Here is a 15778-nt window from a genome sequence, read left to right as displayed (position 1 = left end):
ATAAGCGTGAAGTGGAACAGGTAAAAGCCGAACAAACAGAAAGATGTGAATGTAACAACTTTATTTAATGGTTGTTTAGTGGTATATATGATAAAGGAAAATAATGTGGATTGACACCAAAAAGAACAAAAAAAAAACGTTATACCAGAAAAGCTATTGCCTATTATGTATACAGCACGTGTTATAGATAAAGCGGGCTATCGTCAACGTCCAATTCATCAATTATTGGTATTTGGAAAGTGCCAAAATCAAAAGCAAACTAAAAAGCTAGTTCCTGTGGACTGTAGAGTCTAGTGCTTAATCGCTAAGACATCATTATTTATATCATTGCATATTAAGAACTTACAAAATTGTTGATTATATTTTAATCATTAATGTATCAACTATTACTTGTATATATTAAATTGACGCGAAATCAATATATAAGATCCTTGGATCTTAGAGAACCCATTACGAGGTCCAATATTTAGCACTAAATAAATCAGAATTTCTGTGTTTTACGTAATAACAACTTAACAATACAATAAAAGCTAATTAGGGTCTAAATTCTAAAAGGGTCCACTTAAGAAACATTTGGACTTTAGTGAAACTTCTGAAAATTTAAGTGTGGGAAATTTGGTTTTCTTTTTCTTTTTCTTTTTTTTTTCATATTTTTTATAAGCAAATACAAAGTCCTAATTAAACTCTATCTCAATTCTCCTTCTCTCAACCTCAGTAAGGTTTCTTAACTCAATTGTTTTGATAAAGTTTTAGCTTTTTGTCTTTTACTGTAAGTGGGTTGTGGATTCTAAACACTATGAGATCATCTTGTCATTAACAGGACTTCTTGGTCTTATTAGTTCAATTCTGATTATAGTTATAATCAAGAGTTTTTGTTTTCTAATGGAGGCATTCATGGAAGAGTTTAAACATCTTAAATTCCAACTGGAAGAGATAAAGTTAGCGACGACCAACTTTGATAACAACAACGTTATTGGGAAAGGTGGATTTGGTTATGTGTACAAAGGAGTACTACGCTCTCACTGTGAGGGTAGAAATGTGGTGGCTTTTAAACGTCTTGATCGTAGATATGGGCAAGGAGACTCTGAGTTTTGGAAAGAAGTCTTAATGCTTTCTCGTTACAGACATGAAAATCTCATCTCTCTCCTTGGATTCTGTGATGAAGATGGTGAGAAGATCCTTGTGTACGAACATGCATCTCATGGAAGCCTCGATCACCACTTAAGTAGACCTACTCTCACATGGCGACAACGCCTAAAGATATGCCTTGGGGCTGCAATGGGACTGAGCTACCTTCATGATCCAAAAGGGACACAACAAAGAGTTCTCCATCGTGATATAAAAAGTTCCAATATTTTACTTGATGAGAATTGGAATGCTAAAGTTTCAGACATGGGATTATCGAAAATTGCACCTGCTAATCAGCAGCACACCTTTCTTGTCTCCAATGTTGTAGGCACCTTTGGGTATTTAGATCCGATGTATCTGGCCATGAGCATTCTAACAAAAGAATCAGATGTATATTCTTTCGGTGTGGTCTTATTTGAAGTATTGTGTGGGAGACTATGTTTTGAATATAACAAAGGTCATTTACGAAGTTTAGTGCATTTGTGGAAAAAAAACTACAAACAAAAGAAATTGGATGAAATTATCTTTCAAGATTTGAAGCAACAGATGGATCCAAGTTCATTGGAAACATATTCAGACATTGCTTATCGATGTTTGCAGAAATCACGTGATGAAAGGCCAAAGATGTGTGAGGTTGTTGAAAAACTTGAGATCGCTCTTCGATTTCAGGAGATTTTTGAAGAATCAATGAACTATGAAGAGATCATTAAGACTGCAATACCTCCTCTTGTCTACAGATCCTTAGAGGAGCTAAAGATTCTTCTTTCAAAAGGAATATTCCTTAACCGGGGCAGAACGGTAATTAATTAGCTATGTCTATTCTCCAAATGTGATTTATTTGAACGGTAATTAATTGAATTACAGTGGTTTTCTCTTGCAAAAGATGGGAAGAAATGTTATATGCTATCAGCAAGAGTGGCTTTAATTGACTAAAGGACATTGGAGTTGGCGATCTTTACCTGAATCAAGGTTCTTTCCTCTATTCGCTCAACCTGTTTTCTTTTACCCTTAACTTTGCATGAATACATTGTCCTATTCTCTCATTTTCGTTAAACATTTTTGTAGATTTGGAGAAGTGGCTTATAGTCCTCGTTGCAACTTTTCGATATACTGCTTATTCAGAATGTCGTCACCTCAAAAAACGTATGCAGCTTACCTTGTTTACAAACTACAAGCATACCATTCTCGTTTTGAGTTTCCTTTGAAAGTGAGTTACGGCCATCATTCATGGTATATCTATTTACTTTGTCCTCAACTCCCAATTATTAATGGAAAGGTTAATCAAAACACCTACAACCCACTAAAGAGACGCAAAATGAAAGGCATTCCACAAAAAAGGAATGATGGTTGGATGGAAGTACAAATATGGGAATTTCAAACCACCATGGAAGTAGAAGTATGGGAATTTCAGACCTCCACTACTTGTGAAAAGATTTTGATGGATTGCGGATTGAACCTTTCCGCTAATGAGTCGCTTGAAGGACTTATCGTACAAGGCATTGAGTTTAAACAAATGAATTAATTAATTAATTGTAAATATCAGGGGTGAATATGGTACCGTAGAATTTTTTTTTTTCCAAACCGTGTATAAATATAATTAGATACAAATTATTTGCTACAAAACATGCCAAAAATATTTCTAACTAACTTATTTGGTTACCATTAAGTTTCGTTGTTACAAATTTGTAATTATATATACTAACTTTATTCTAATTTTCTTTTATAAGAGTTAACGTGGGGTAAATTTTGTTGTTTAATAAAGAAGTTACATATGTAATTCGTTTAATTTATTAATGAATTTTATTAAAGAAACTTTTTATTTCATAATACGACGTAGTAATAACTATTGATTAATGCGACTAAAAGACTACTATTCATGATGTAAAACACTTAACACACTTGGCAATTGATATATGCGAATATATATATATATATATATATATATATATATATATATATATATATATATATATATATATATATATATATATATATATATATATATATATATATATAGGTTCATATGTTTCTAGCGACTATTGTATGCATTAATGCATCAATTGGAATTTAGGAAAAAATAAATAATTAAATAAATCATTTAAGGGTATTATAGTAATTTTTGCATGGTTAATTATGGTAGATAATTGATATTCCTAATATCACGCAAGAAGCAAATATAAATTTAAAACATTAGCCCTAAATCGTACTCCCCATCGTTTCTATCCACTGCTTCTTCTTCTACAATCGATCTCCAGCTCATGCTATTGATTTATTGACTTTTAACCTAGTTTCTTCCCGTCTATATCTACGCCCGTTTTTCTCCAAAAACCCCAACCACTGATGAACGAAGGCGACGAGTGGGAAAATACAAAGGCTTCGCACGCGCCCAAGATGAATTCATGGATGTTGATTTCATAGATTCAGGTAGTTTTACCTCTGAATCTTCCGGCAAATGGTTAGCACAAAACCCATCAAATGACAAATCGGTTTACCGTTTTACAAGAAAGAAAGTAGCAATTAATGCCCTTTTCGCTATTACAAGTGTTGATGCATCGTATGTTGGGCTATATCTCATTAGTGATTTCGTGAATTGATTTCATTTGGACGGTGGATTTTGTGGTAATCGGCAACAGAGGAAAATCAACAAAGGTGAATTAATTATTTATTTTATTCCTAAATGCAAATGCATCATTTTTTCTGTTTTGAAAATCTTCAAAATATAATTTAATATTAATTGGTTATTTAGTTCACTATTTCATGAAAAGTAATTGTGATTGTGATATGGATGTGTATAATATTAATTAATTTTTATTGATTTTGGTGTTTTTGGTTCAAATTGACCAAAAGGATTAAATTACCCTTATTTTATCCGTTGATTTCATAGATTTCGGTAGTTTTAGTAAAACTATTTTACTTGAATAAGAAAATAATGGTGTGTATTCTGTTAGAATAAAAAGGTTAAGTTAGGGATTTCTTTTTCATATCAAAATGCAAACACATGATCATTCTACAAGAATATAAATATTACATAAAATAGGTGTTGCTAATAATTGTGACAGAATACATTTATACATGCTGCAGAATGTTTATGCATATAGAAGAAAAGACTATGATTTAAGTGCATTATGTAATGTAATCTCTTAGAATTTATTTATATAAATGCATTCTGTTAGAATTTATTGTTTTATTCTCTTACAATGCATTTGAATTTTTAATACATTATGTCAGAATTTATAGTTTTATTCTCTTAGAATGCATTGAATTTTTTAGTTTTTGAAACTTGATTACGTTTTCTTTGTGGTGTAACGCCCCGATTCTCAGGTATGGTCTAAATATGAGTTATTGGGTTAAGCCCTACTCGACGATTCGGTGGATCTACTCGTCGAGTAGCAGCGGGAAGGCTCACGAGTTAAGTGACCTACTCGACGAGTCCATAATGGGACTCAGTGAGTAGGAGCTGGCAGCTAAAACCCTAAATCTCGGGGTTGAGCACCCTATTTAAGGGAACACAAACCTCTTTCAGCCTCTTTGTAGTCTCTTAGCAAACTCTAATACCTGTGTGTGTGCCCATTGTGTGTTTGATGCCTTGGAAGAGGATTTTGGTGAAAAGAGCTTGGGAAGCAAGTGATTTGAAGCAAGGAACTTGGGAAAAATCCGGATCTACTCTAGTTGCATCTCCTGGAAAGGTATCAAGTTGTTATCCTCATTTCTATTTCGTTCTAGACCTCCTTGGCTAGAGATTAGGGTTCTTGGTTGGGTCATAAAGTCATTTCCTGGAGTATGAGCCAAGATCTGAATTTATAACTTCAGATCTGAACTCTCTATGGATTGTAGGACCATAAAGTTCTTAGCTTTGGCAAGTTTGAGCCCCTCGCTAAGTGTAAAACCCCATTTCAAGCATAGTTTGGGCTTTTTGAGACATCCGGGCCTTGCATGCACGTAAAGTTTGCAACTTTACGTGATAAGCAGGCCTAAGGAAGTTGGATCTACAGTTTGGGGCCTTGTCATGGCTTAAAAGTTGTCTGCATGATAAAATGACTGAAGCGACTCAGCGAGTCACATGAAGGCGTGTGTTAGACTCGACGGGTTGGACAAACGACTCGGCGAGTCCGATGAAGATTGCCATAAGACTCGACGAGTTGAAGAACAACTCGGTGAGTCGGATGAGTTTTAGCCAGGACACGTTTGCATGTATATCCGTCGAGTTACAAGGAGGGAACTCAATGGGTGGCCTTAAGGTTTGATCGAGATTCGAAGGAACTCGACGAGTCACCCCGATGACTAGGCGAGTTGGAGGTGCTTCAAAGGACTCGACGAGTAGCTAGGTACACTCGGCGAGTTGAGGTCAACATGGACTGTTAACCTTTACTAAGGACTTTGACCTTGATCAAGGTTAGCTATTCTGCGAGGACAGAGACTTATGAGCATGTCATATTATGGTAATAGGTGGTGGAGTCTTTGACAAGCAATCAGAGAGCTTTGATTATTTACTGAGCTGACATCTACGAGGTGAGTTATCCTCACTATACAAAGGGGTATAAGGCACCAAGTCCGGCCCATTGGATTTGATATCCTAGTAGTTATTAATATGATAAGTTGAGTCAGTAATGTATGCCAGTTGATATGCTAGTCGGGTAGATCTGTAGGACTGCCTGTGATACTGATTGATTACCTGTATGTGCATTTATCTGTTACACGTCGTCATGTTATGTGGGGTGGGTTGAGGTTGTACTGCTCTATGCGGAAGCCAACAAACCCGAGAGTATTCCAGATATGAGCTGAGGCATTCCAGACTCATACTAAGGACTCGGGAGCATTCCAGATACAAGCTGAGGGCCCGGTAGGCATTCCAGGCTCATACTGAGGGCTCGATGGCATTCCAGATACGAGATGAGGGCCCGGTAGGAATTCCTCGTACTGAGGGTCCACGGGGTAATCCAACTTGTAAAGTTGTGGGCCCGGTGCATGGTGTTCTGTTTTATTGATATGATATGCTAATGTTGATATTGCTATGTGAACTGTATATGTATCGGTATTTTGGGGGTAACTCACTAAGCTTTCGGGCTTACAGTTTCTGTTTATTGTTTCAGGTACATCAGAGGATCGTGGCAAGACGAAGGTGTGATCGTATAGCTCCTCCTATTATTTTTATGTTTCTGGGAAAAACTCTGATAATCAATATTTTGAAAACAAAGTAGTAATGTTTTGATGAACTTGATATGTTTAAAAAGTTTAAATTGGTTTGAAATTTTGGATGTTACAAGTTGGTATCAGAGCCTTGGTTTGAGTGGATTGGAGGAACATTCGAGTGAATCCAGTCTCAAATCAACCTAAGAGTTTCAAAATGGTTTTCAAAATAATTAAATAAGGATGCGAAGTGTACGATCAGCCGGAGCCAGTAAGTAGACCCCAAAATACCATACAGTTATTTGATTATGTGATATGTTAGAACAACATGCTAATACTAGGCTAGGGATCTTCAGGAATTGCGTGGTAAAATTGCCTGATTACATGATGCCTGCTAGCCTAGGGTTTCTCTTATATGAAATTGACATCATTACTGTAGTTATCTAGGGTAGGCATCACGGTTATACATAACTAAGATCTTATAGCCTGAGAATGTTTGATTTGGCCTTATGGTCTGTTCTTGTTTGATTGGGAGCTTAGGGTATGATTATGTGATATGTTAGAACAACATGCTAATACTAGGCTAGGGATCTTCAGGAATTGCGTGGTAAAATTGCCTGATTACATGATGCCTGCTAGCCTAGGGTTTCTCTTATATGAAATTGACATCATTACTGTAGTTATCTAGGGTAGGCATCACGGTTATACATAACTAAGATCTTATAGCCTGAGAATGTTTGATTTGGCCTTATGGTCTGTTCTTGTTTGATTGGGAGCTTAGGGTATGATTAAATATTCGAAAATCTATAGGGTCCAGCGTTATGTATGGCTAGCATACACTAGTGTTGCAGGGTTGGTGGAAGTTTCGCAGATGGATAGGTTGTTTGGGAGGTATCCGCCGACTTCAAGGCACTTAGCCTTCTTTGAGGGATGAGGTGAGCGCTCGATATGATTATGTGTGTCGTTAGGGCTTTGTGATCATACTTGGGACAAATATGGGTAGGTATGGAAGGTAGTATGGGCCCATACTACTGAATGCACAGGACCCATATGCATAACAAGGAAGTCACAAACCCTAGGGTTTTGTCAGGGGTTGCCCCCAGTTATTTGTATGAGTTATCTGATGCCTTGTGTTATGTTTCAGAATGGTGATGACCAGGCGTTTTGTGACTGGATCCGGTTCGGGATCCGGATCAGGATCAGGAGAGGGTGGAGAGGGGGAGCTGACAGCACCCGAGACTATCGGTTAGCTGAGATGGATGATAGGATCCGAGCAATCCTGCACGATGAGGTTGTTGCGTTGTTGCAGGCCGAGTTACCGGAGATGTTCGGATCGATTAAGACCACCATGGTGGAGTACTTTGATGAGCGCTACGCAGCCCTTGTAGAGACAGTCGCCGCAGCAACTACATCTGCTGTATCTATGGCAGGGGAAGGAGTTGGTAGGGGTTTTCAGTACCGAGACTTCGACAACACGAAGCCCCCTACTTTTGATGGGACACAGGATCCCATCAAGGCTATGAGATGGATTTCAAATGTGGAGGGGTGTTTCTTCACCTGCTCGTGTCTAGCTGACCAGAAGGTCAGGTGTGCTCTGAACTCGCTTAGGTTCGGGGCCAAGGACTGGTGGAGACCTACGACTAGTTCTTACACTGATGATCAGAGAGCTGATGTTACTTGGGAGCGATTCAGGGATATGTTCCGCGCTCATTACATTCTGAGGGTTGAGTGGGAACGTTTGGCACATGAGTTTCTGAGTTTGAGGTAGGATGGAGAGTCGGTGACGGAGATCACTCGTATGTTCACTAAGCGGGCGATGTTCTACCCAGAGTTTGCTTCCGAGAAATCTCAGATGACCCGTTATCTGAGTATGCTCAAGACTGATATCCGGTAGTTTGTAGCTACCCAACGATGTGATAGTCTTCTAGAGTTGCAGGAGGCCGCCAGACAGCAGGAGTTGGAGATTGAGTTGCAGCTAAGGGAGCAGCGGTCGGCCCCAGTACTGTCACAGTTGGCGCCGAAGCGGCCTAAGACTGTCGATGCTAGGACCGGGGGTCCATAGGGCCGCACTTATGGGAAGTATGGCAAGGGACATTATGGTGTATGTCGGGCTGGTAATGGGTGCCACAAGTGTGGCAAGGAGGGGCATTACGCGAAGGATTGTCGCCAAGCTGCCCTAGTCCAGGGTATGAGGCTATGTTATCACTACAACCAGGCCGGCCACATGAGGGCCAACTGTCCACTACTTGCCGCCAAGCCGGTGCAGGCTGCAGCACCGGCTATCTTGAGGATCACAGATGGGAGACCAGTCAGGATAGAGCCTCCGAAGGTTCAGGGTCGTGCTTTCCAGCTTACGGCGGAGGAGGCCAGAGCAGCACCAGATGTGGTTGCTGGTATGTTTCTATCTTTATCTTGTTTTATTTATCTGTTATAAGCTTATCACTTGTACCTGTGATTAGGTACATTTTTGTTGAACTCAGTGCCCGCTTTGGTCTTATTTGACTCGGGGGCGAGTCGGTGCTTCGTGTCTCGGTCTTTTAGTAGGAAGTTCAGTATGCCTGCGGGTGAGTTGCAGTGTCCATTACGATTATCTATCGCCAACGAACACTAGGTTTCTGCTTCTTTAGTTTATCGAGGAAGTGACTTGGAGATTTTCGAGGTGTCTTTTCCGATAGACTTAATTCTGATTCCCATGGGGGAGGTGTGCGTGATTTTGGGCATGGATTGACTCAGTAAGTTTGGTTCCATGATTGATTGTGAGGGCCAGCGAGTGGTAGTTCGAACCCCCAAGTGAAGGAGAACTGATTATATATGGTGAGGGCACCAGAGTAGGCTCAGGTTTTTGTTCAGCTGTCAAGGCTCGGCAATACATTCAGCATGGGTGTATGAGTTATCTACCGTATGTGGTAGATACACGAGTCAGGGACCAAAATTGGGTTTCCGATGTACCAGTGGTTAAGGAATTTACAGATGTGTTTCCGGAAGAGTTGCCAGGGATACCTTCGGAGAGGCAGGTCGAGTTCAAGATCGACCTGGTGCCAAGTGCGGCCCCTATCTCTAAGGCGTCGTACCGATTAGCGCCACCAGAGATGTAGGAGCTATCATCGCAGCTGCAGGAACGGTTGGGAAAACAGTTCATTCGACCTAGCAATTCTCCATGGGGAGCGCCGATTCTCTTTGTCTGGAAGAAGGGCGGTTCGCACCGAATGTGCATTGATTACCAGGAGCTGAACAAGCTAATGGTGAAGAACCGTTACCCACTCCCGAGGATAGACGATCTCTTCGATTAGCTGCAGGGCGCATCTTGGTTTTCCAATATAGATTTGAGATATGGGTATCATCAGGTCAGGGTCAGAGAGGAAGACATGGAGAAGACCGCGTTCCGAACTCGTTATGGACATTATGAGTTCATGGTGATGCCGTTTGGGCTCACCAATGCGCCAGCAGTATTTATGGATCTAATGAATCGAGTCTGCAGACCGATGCTTGACCGCTCGGTCATAGTATTTATAGATGATATCTTGGTGTATTCCAAGACCCGAGAGCAGCATAAGGAGCATTCGCGAGAGCTGCTGGGAGTCCTGAGGTGGGAACGGTTCTATGCCAAGTTCTCGAAGTGTGAGTTTTGGTTACGAGAGGTCCAGTTCCTCGGACATCTCATTAACCAGGAAGGGATTTTGGTCGATCCGGCCAAAATCGAGGCGGTTATGCAGTGGGAGGTTCCGGAATCTCCCTCAGATATTAGGAGCTTTCTGGGATTAGCAGGATACTACCAGAGATTCATTTGGGATTTCTCCAAGATTAGAGTACCCCTTACTCTTCTGACGAGGAAAAGGGTGGATTTCTGGTGGGGCCCCAAGCAACAGAGGGCATTTGAGACCCTCTGTCAGCATTTGTGCGAGGCACCAGACTTAACACTCCCGGAAGGGATTGAAGATTTTGTGGTATTCTGTGATGCATCCATCACAGGTCTAGGGGTGGTCCTCATGCAGAGAGGACGAGTGATAGCCTACGCATCGCGACAGCTGAAGCCGCATGAGACGAGATACCCTATGCATGACCTGGAGCTAGGGGTGGTGGTGTTCGCCCTCAAGATATGGAGACATTACCTTTATGGGGTCCGCTGTACCATTTATACGGATCATAAGAGCTTGAGACATATCATGGATCAACCGAACCTTAACATGAGGCAGCACAGGTGGCTGGACGTCGTCAAGGACTATGATTTCGAGATCCTTTACCACCCTGGTAATGCAAATGTTGTTGCGGATGCTTTGAGCCACAAGTCGGTTGGGTCTTCTACCCCCGCGACATGTATGAGGATAGTAGTGGATTCCCCGCTTGTGAGTTTGATTAGAGATGCCCAGATAGAGGGCATGCGACCAGAAAATTTAAAGCTGGAAAGGATCAAGGGTGAGAACACCAGGTTCGTGCAGGACAGTCGGGGATTACTGACCCGATGCGGTCGGGTTTGGGTTCCAATGTCTGGAGGTGTTAGGCAGATGGCTATAGAGGAGGCTCATAAGTCTCACTTCTCTATTCACCCAGGGGCCACCAAGATGTACCGGGATTTGAGTTTGAGCTATTGGTGGCCGTGTATGAAGCGCGATATTGCTTGGTATGTGGAGAGGTGCTTGACCTGTAGGATGGTCAAGGCCGAGCATCAAAGGCCGCATGGCAAGCTGCAGCCCCTGGAGATTCCCATGTGGAAATAGGAGCCGATCACGATGGACTTTATCATAAAGCTACCAAAGACGGTGAAGGGGTTTGATTCCATTTGGGTCATCGTGGATTGATTGACCAAGAGTGCCCATTTCTTGGCCATACGGGAGAGTTCGTCGGCCGAGAAACTGGCCGAAGTGTATGTTCGCGAGATCGTGTCTCGCCATGGGATTCCAGTTTCCATTGTCTCTGATCAGGATGTCAGGTTTACCTCCCGCTTTTGGCAAAAGTTTCACGAGGAGCTGGGCACGCGATTGCACTTCAGCATAGCCTTCCAGCCGCAAACAGACGGCCAAAGTGAGCGTACTATTCAGACCCTCGAAGACATGCTGAGGGCATGTGTCATCGACTTCGGTGGGAGTTGGGATTGTCACCTACGGCTTGCAGAGTTCGCCTACATCAACAACTATCATTCTAGTCTTGGCGCCCCGCCATTCGAGCTGTTGTACGGGCGAAGGTGTCGCACCCCGGTTTGTTGGGGCAAGGTGGGTCATAGGGTGATGGGTCGGACAGAGGTGTTCTTGCAGACTATAGAGAAGATTCAGCAGATTAGGCAGCAACTGCAAACAGCTCAGAGTCGGCAGAAAAGTTATGCCGACCGGCACCAATCTGAGCTGGAATTTCAGGTGGGTGACATGGCTCTTCTGAAGGTCTCACCCTGGAAGGGCATGATCCGCTTCAGGAAGAGGGGAAAATTGGGTCCCCGTTACATTGGACCGTTCAGGATTATTGCCAGGGTTGGCAGGGTAGCTTATAGGCTAGAGCTTCCGGAGGAGCTTAGCCGGATCCACAACACATTTCATGTTTCGCAATTGCGAAAATGCATTATGGACCAGGAGGCAGTGGTATTGTTGGATGGCATTCAGGTCGATGAGCGCCTGAACTATGTGGAGAGGCCTGTGGCTATTTTGGAAAGGAAGAAGAATATTCTGCGGAACAAGGAAATACCTTTAGTAAAGGTACAGTGGGAACATTGAAAGGGATCTGAGTGGACATGGGAGCCGGAGGCGGAGATACACGAACATTACCCGACATTGTTTATTCCAGCGGACTTCGAGGGCGAAGTCTAGTTCAAGTGGGGGAGAGTTGTAACGCCCCGATTCTCAGGTATGTTCTAAATATGAGTTATTAGGTTAAGCCCTACTCGACGAGTCGGTTGATCTACTCGTCGAGTAGCAGCGGGAAGGCTCGCGAGTTAAGTGACCTACTCGACGAGTCAATAATGGGACTCGGCGAGTAAGAGCTGGTAGCTGAAACCCTAAATCTAGGGGTTGAGCACCCTATTTAAGGGAACACAAACCTCTTTGAGCCTCTTTGCAGTCTCTTAGCAAACCCTAATACGTGTGGGTGTGCCCATTGTGTGTTTGATGCCTTGGAAGAGGATTTTGGTGAAAAGAGCTTGGGAAGCAAGTGATTTGAAGCAAGGAGCTTGGGAAAATTCCGGATCTACTCCAGTTGTCATCTCTTGGAAAGGTATCAAGTTGTTATCCTCCTTTCTATTTCGTTCTAGACCTCCTTGGTTGGAGATTAGGGTTTTAGGATGTATATATAAACATGTATAACTTTGTTTCAAACAAATGTAAATACTTCTATGTAATGTAATGGTTGTGTTTACTACGCTTACTATGTACATTGGTTGTGTTACTACATGACGTCCTCCGCCCCAGAACGTTTCCGCCATCGGTTTCGGGGTGTGACAGATTGGTATCAGAGCCCTTGTTTATAATGAACTAGTATACCGAACCTTACATGGTGTAACGCTCTAAGAATTTCAACCAATTTAAACTTTTCAAAAACAACCCAGTTTCATTAAGTTATTACAAAAAGGTTTTTAATACGATTATTATCAGAGTCTTCCCAGAACCACATCATAAAACATAATCACGAGGAGCGGTACGATCACGCCTTTGCCTTGCCACGGTCTCCTGAAGAACCTGAAAAACATTAAACCACAACTGTAAGCCCGAAAGCTTAGTGAGATACCCCTAAAATACCAACCACATATACCATACATGCACATTATGCCATATGATAACAGAACACAGAACAGCCATGCACTTTGGGTCTACTGTGTGACTGGTCCGCTGCACCAGCCTTCAGTCCACCTGGTCCACCCTCCGAGTCTAGACATATACATCGAGTCTACAGTGTGATTGGTCCGCCCACACCGGGCCTTCAATCCACCTGGTCCACTCTCTGAGTCTACAGTATAACTGGTCCACCCGCACTGGGCCTTCAGTCGGCTTGGTCCACTCTCCGAGCCTCGGCACATCTAGTCCGCCCTCTTGGGGCCTACAGCCTATCCGGACCGCTCGCTGGGGCTTCGGGATAACCAGTCCGCCCTGGGTATGTTTGCCTACAGCACAAAGCAGGACTCGCCTCAACCCAACCCCAGTCCAACAACCATGTGCACATAGACATTCAATCATATAACAATTCACATCCAATCAAACCGATCTAGCAGATCACATAGCATAACATCATCCTAACCAGGATACCGACCTAACCGGTCACTAGCATAGCATCATCCTATATACCAGGATACCGACCTTAGCCAGGTCTCTAACATATACCATCCCAACTACCAGGATGCAAACACAACAAGCAATAACATAACAACGATACCCGGATTACAATCCGATAAAGGGTCGGCCTTGGCGCCGTAGACCCTGTCGATATAATGAGAATAACTCACCTCACAACTGCCGACTGAAAGATAAGACCAAGATGCTCCGACCACTGACACGGTCTCCACCACTAGCTGACATCAACACTAAACTCAAAACAAATGCCAACAATTACCAAAATGCCCCTGGAAGTCAACTAGTCAACCCTTGATCAAATTCAGAGTCAAAGTCAACCTCCTGACTGACTCTACTCGCCGAGTCAACCCGATGACTCGTCAAGTCCCCATGCTTAGAACTTCCTCAATCTGCAACTCAACTCGCCGAGTCCAACAACTCTGAGTCCCCTCGCATTCAACTCACCAAGTCCTCCCTTGACTCACCGATTCACAGCTCAACCAGAAGAAGGTTAGGACCTCATGACTAGACTCGCCGAGTCCAAGGCTATCTTCAACCAACTCGTCGAGTTGTTCTTCCAACTCGCCGAGTTCCTGCCCATCTTCAAGCAACTCACCGAGTACACCTTTGTGACTTGCCGAGTACCCCTAGATCTTAATCCATACAGAAGCTTTCCAGGCCATGCAGATGATCCAAACCATAGATCTACCCTTCTACAACCCATCCATCACGTAAAGTGGCAAACTTTACGTGAATCCAAGTAGATCTAAGCATTTTACACTCTAGGGTTAGGGTTTGGGACAAGATGGCTTCACCAATCACTCAAGAACAGGGACTTTAATGCACTCTAGACCTTCTCCATTCCAGATCTGAGGTAGCAACCTCAGATCTAACCTCCAAACTCAAAACACCGCATGCTATCTTTTCCAAAAGCTCCAAAATGATGAATAATAGCCCAAGGAACGAAATAATACCTCAAAGGAAAGCTCCAACAGAAGAGAAATCCAAATCCCTGCAAAGTCCCTTGCTCCAAGCCTCTTAATTCTCCAAGATTTCTTCCAAAATCTCTTCTCCAAGGTCCAAATGCTCTCCAATCACTCACAAATGCTCCTTAAGGTTTTCTGGACTTCAGGAGAGGGTAAAGAGGCTGGGGAGAGGGTATAACGTCCTTTAAATAGGGCTCATCCTCCGACTCGCCAAGTTGGACTCGCCCAGTCCAGCCGCCGACTCGCCGAGTTGGCCACTTAACACGCGACCAGAGTCGCGACCCTACTCGCTGAGTCCACCCATGGACTCGCCGAGTTCCTCATTCACATTTACACTTTGAACCTTAAACTTGTACTTCTGAACTCGAGATGTTACACATGGTATAAGACTATAAACACTAAGGGGCCGAAGTGCTCTGAACTAAAAGTATACTTTAAAATATAAGTATTTTTCAAAAGTATACGAGTATACCTAACCGCCGGAATCCATAACCTCGAGTAGAACCAAAAATAAGTAATTGGGTGTTGTACACTGCGGTTAAACCTGGGCAGTTATTTAGTCATGTCTAGGGTCAATATAGCCTGATCAACTATGTTTATTCGAGACATGGCCAACATGTGCTTGGGAGTGACTGTGGTATACATCATGCCTAAAACCTACCTAATATCCAAATAACGAGTCATCGTCGTTTCGAAACATAAAATACTATGGGAGTATTTTCTAGAGCCAACTTCGTTATAGGAGTTCATTTCGAGTATTGCTACTCGTTCCTTCTATAGTGATAGTTTATCTAATTTGATGACTCTTATTGCTTATCGCTTAGTAGAACACTATATATGTCCTAATGAGATATCTCCTATTCCATATTTCTTGATTCAATTCAGAGGACTTATGATCCTCTCTTTCCTGGCTATTATAGATCAAGATGCGTCCAAGGAAAAGACCCAACTCAGAGAACAACAATCCTCCTCCACCACCACCTCCCCCTCCATTTGATCCCACCATGTTCCAAGCAGTTGTTGCTGCTGATGTGGAAGCTGCCATGTCGCAAATGAACCCCGCTGGTTAAGGCGGTCCAGGAGGTGGTACTCAGCCCCAAAACCTGGAAGGTAGCCAGGGACACCGGAAGGAGTGTTCCTATAAAGACTTTATGAACATGAAACCCACATCTTTCGATGGCACTGGAGGTGTCATTACCTTAACTCGGTGGTTCGAGAAAATAGAATCTTTTTTCGAAATCTGTGCCTGCTCCGAATCTGATAAAGTGAAGTTCGCCGCCTGCACCTTCACCG

General features: G+C 42.7%; 1 protein-coding gene across 2 annotated transcripts; it reads left to right on the top strand.

Annotated features, from left to right (window-relative positions):
• Positions 1-716: 716 nt before the first annotated feature.
• LOC111890010 (putative receptor-like protein kinase At5g39000) lies at positions 717-2842 on the top strand. Of its 2 annotated transcripts, none has more exons than XM_042895877.2 (3): positions 717-1926; positions 2012-2097; positions 2194-2842. In XM_042895877.2, exons 1-2 carry the CDS (start codon positions 883-885, stop codon positions 2051-2053), a joined length of 1086 nt encoding a protein of 361 aa, XP_042751811.1. In that variant the 5' UTR covers positions 717-882; the 3' UTR covers positions 2054-2097; positions 2194-2842. The 2 variants fall into 2 exon arrangements, with proteins under 2 accessions (XP_042751811.1, XP_042751810.1); XM_042895876.2 differs by having other exon boundaries at positions 1993-2097; positions 2194-2839.
• Positions 2843-15778: the final 12936 nt, after the last annotated feature.

Source organism: Lactuca sativa, chromosome 6 (genome assembly GCF_002870075.4).
Source record: "Lactuca sativa cultivar Salinas chromosome 6, Lsat_Salinas_v11, whole genome shotgun sequence".
Lineage (NCBI taxonomy): Eukaryota > Viridiplantae > Streptophyta > Magnoliopsida > Asterales > Asteraceae > Lactuca > Lactuca sativa.
Note: the sequence above shows the minus strand (reverse complement) of the source record. Positions and strands in the feature narration are given on the sequence as shown.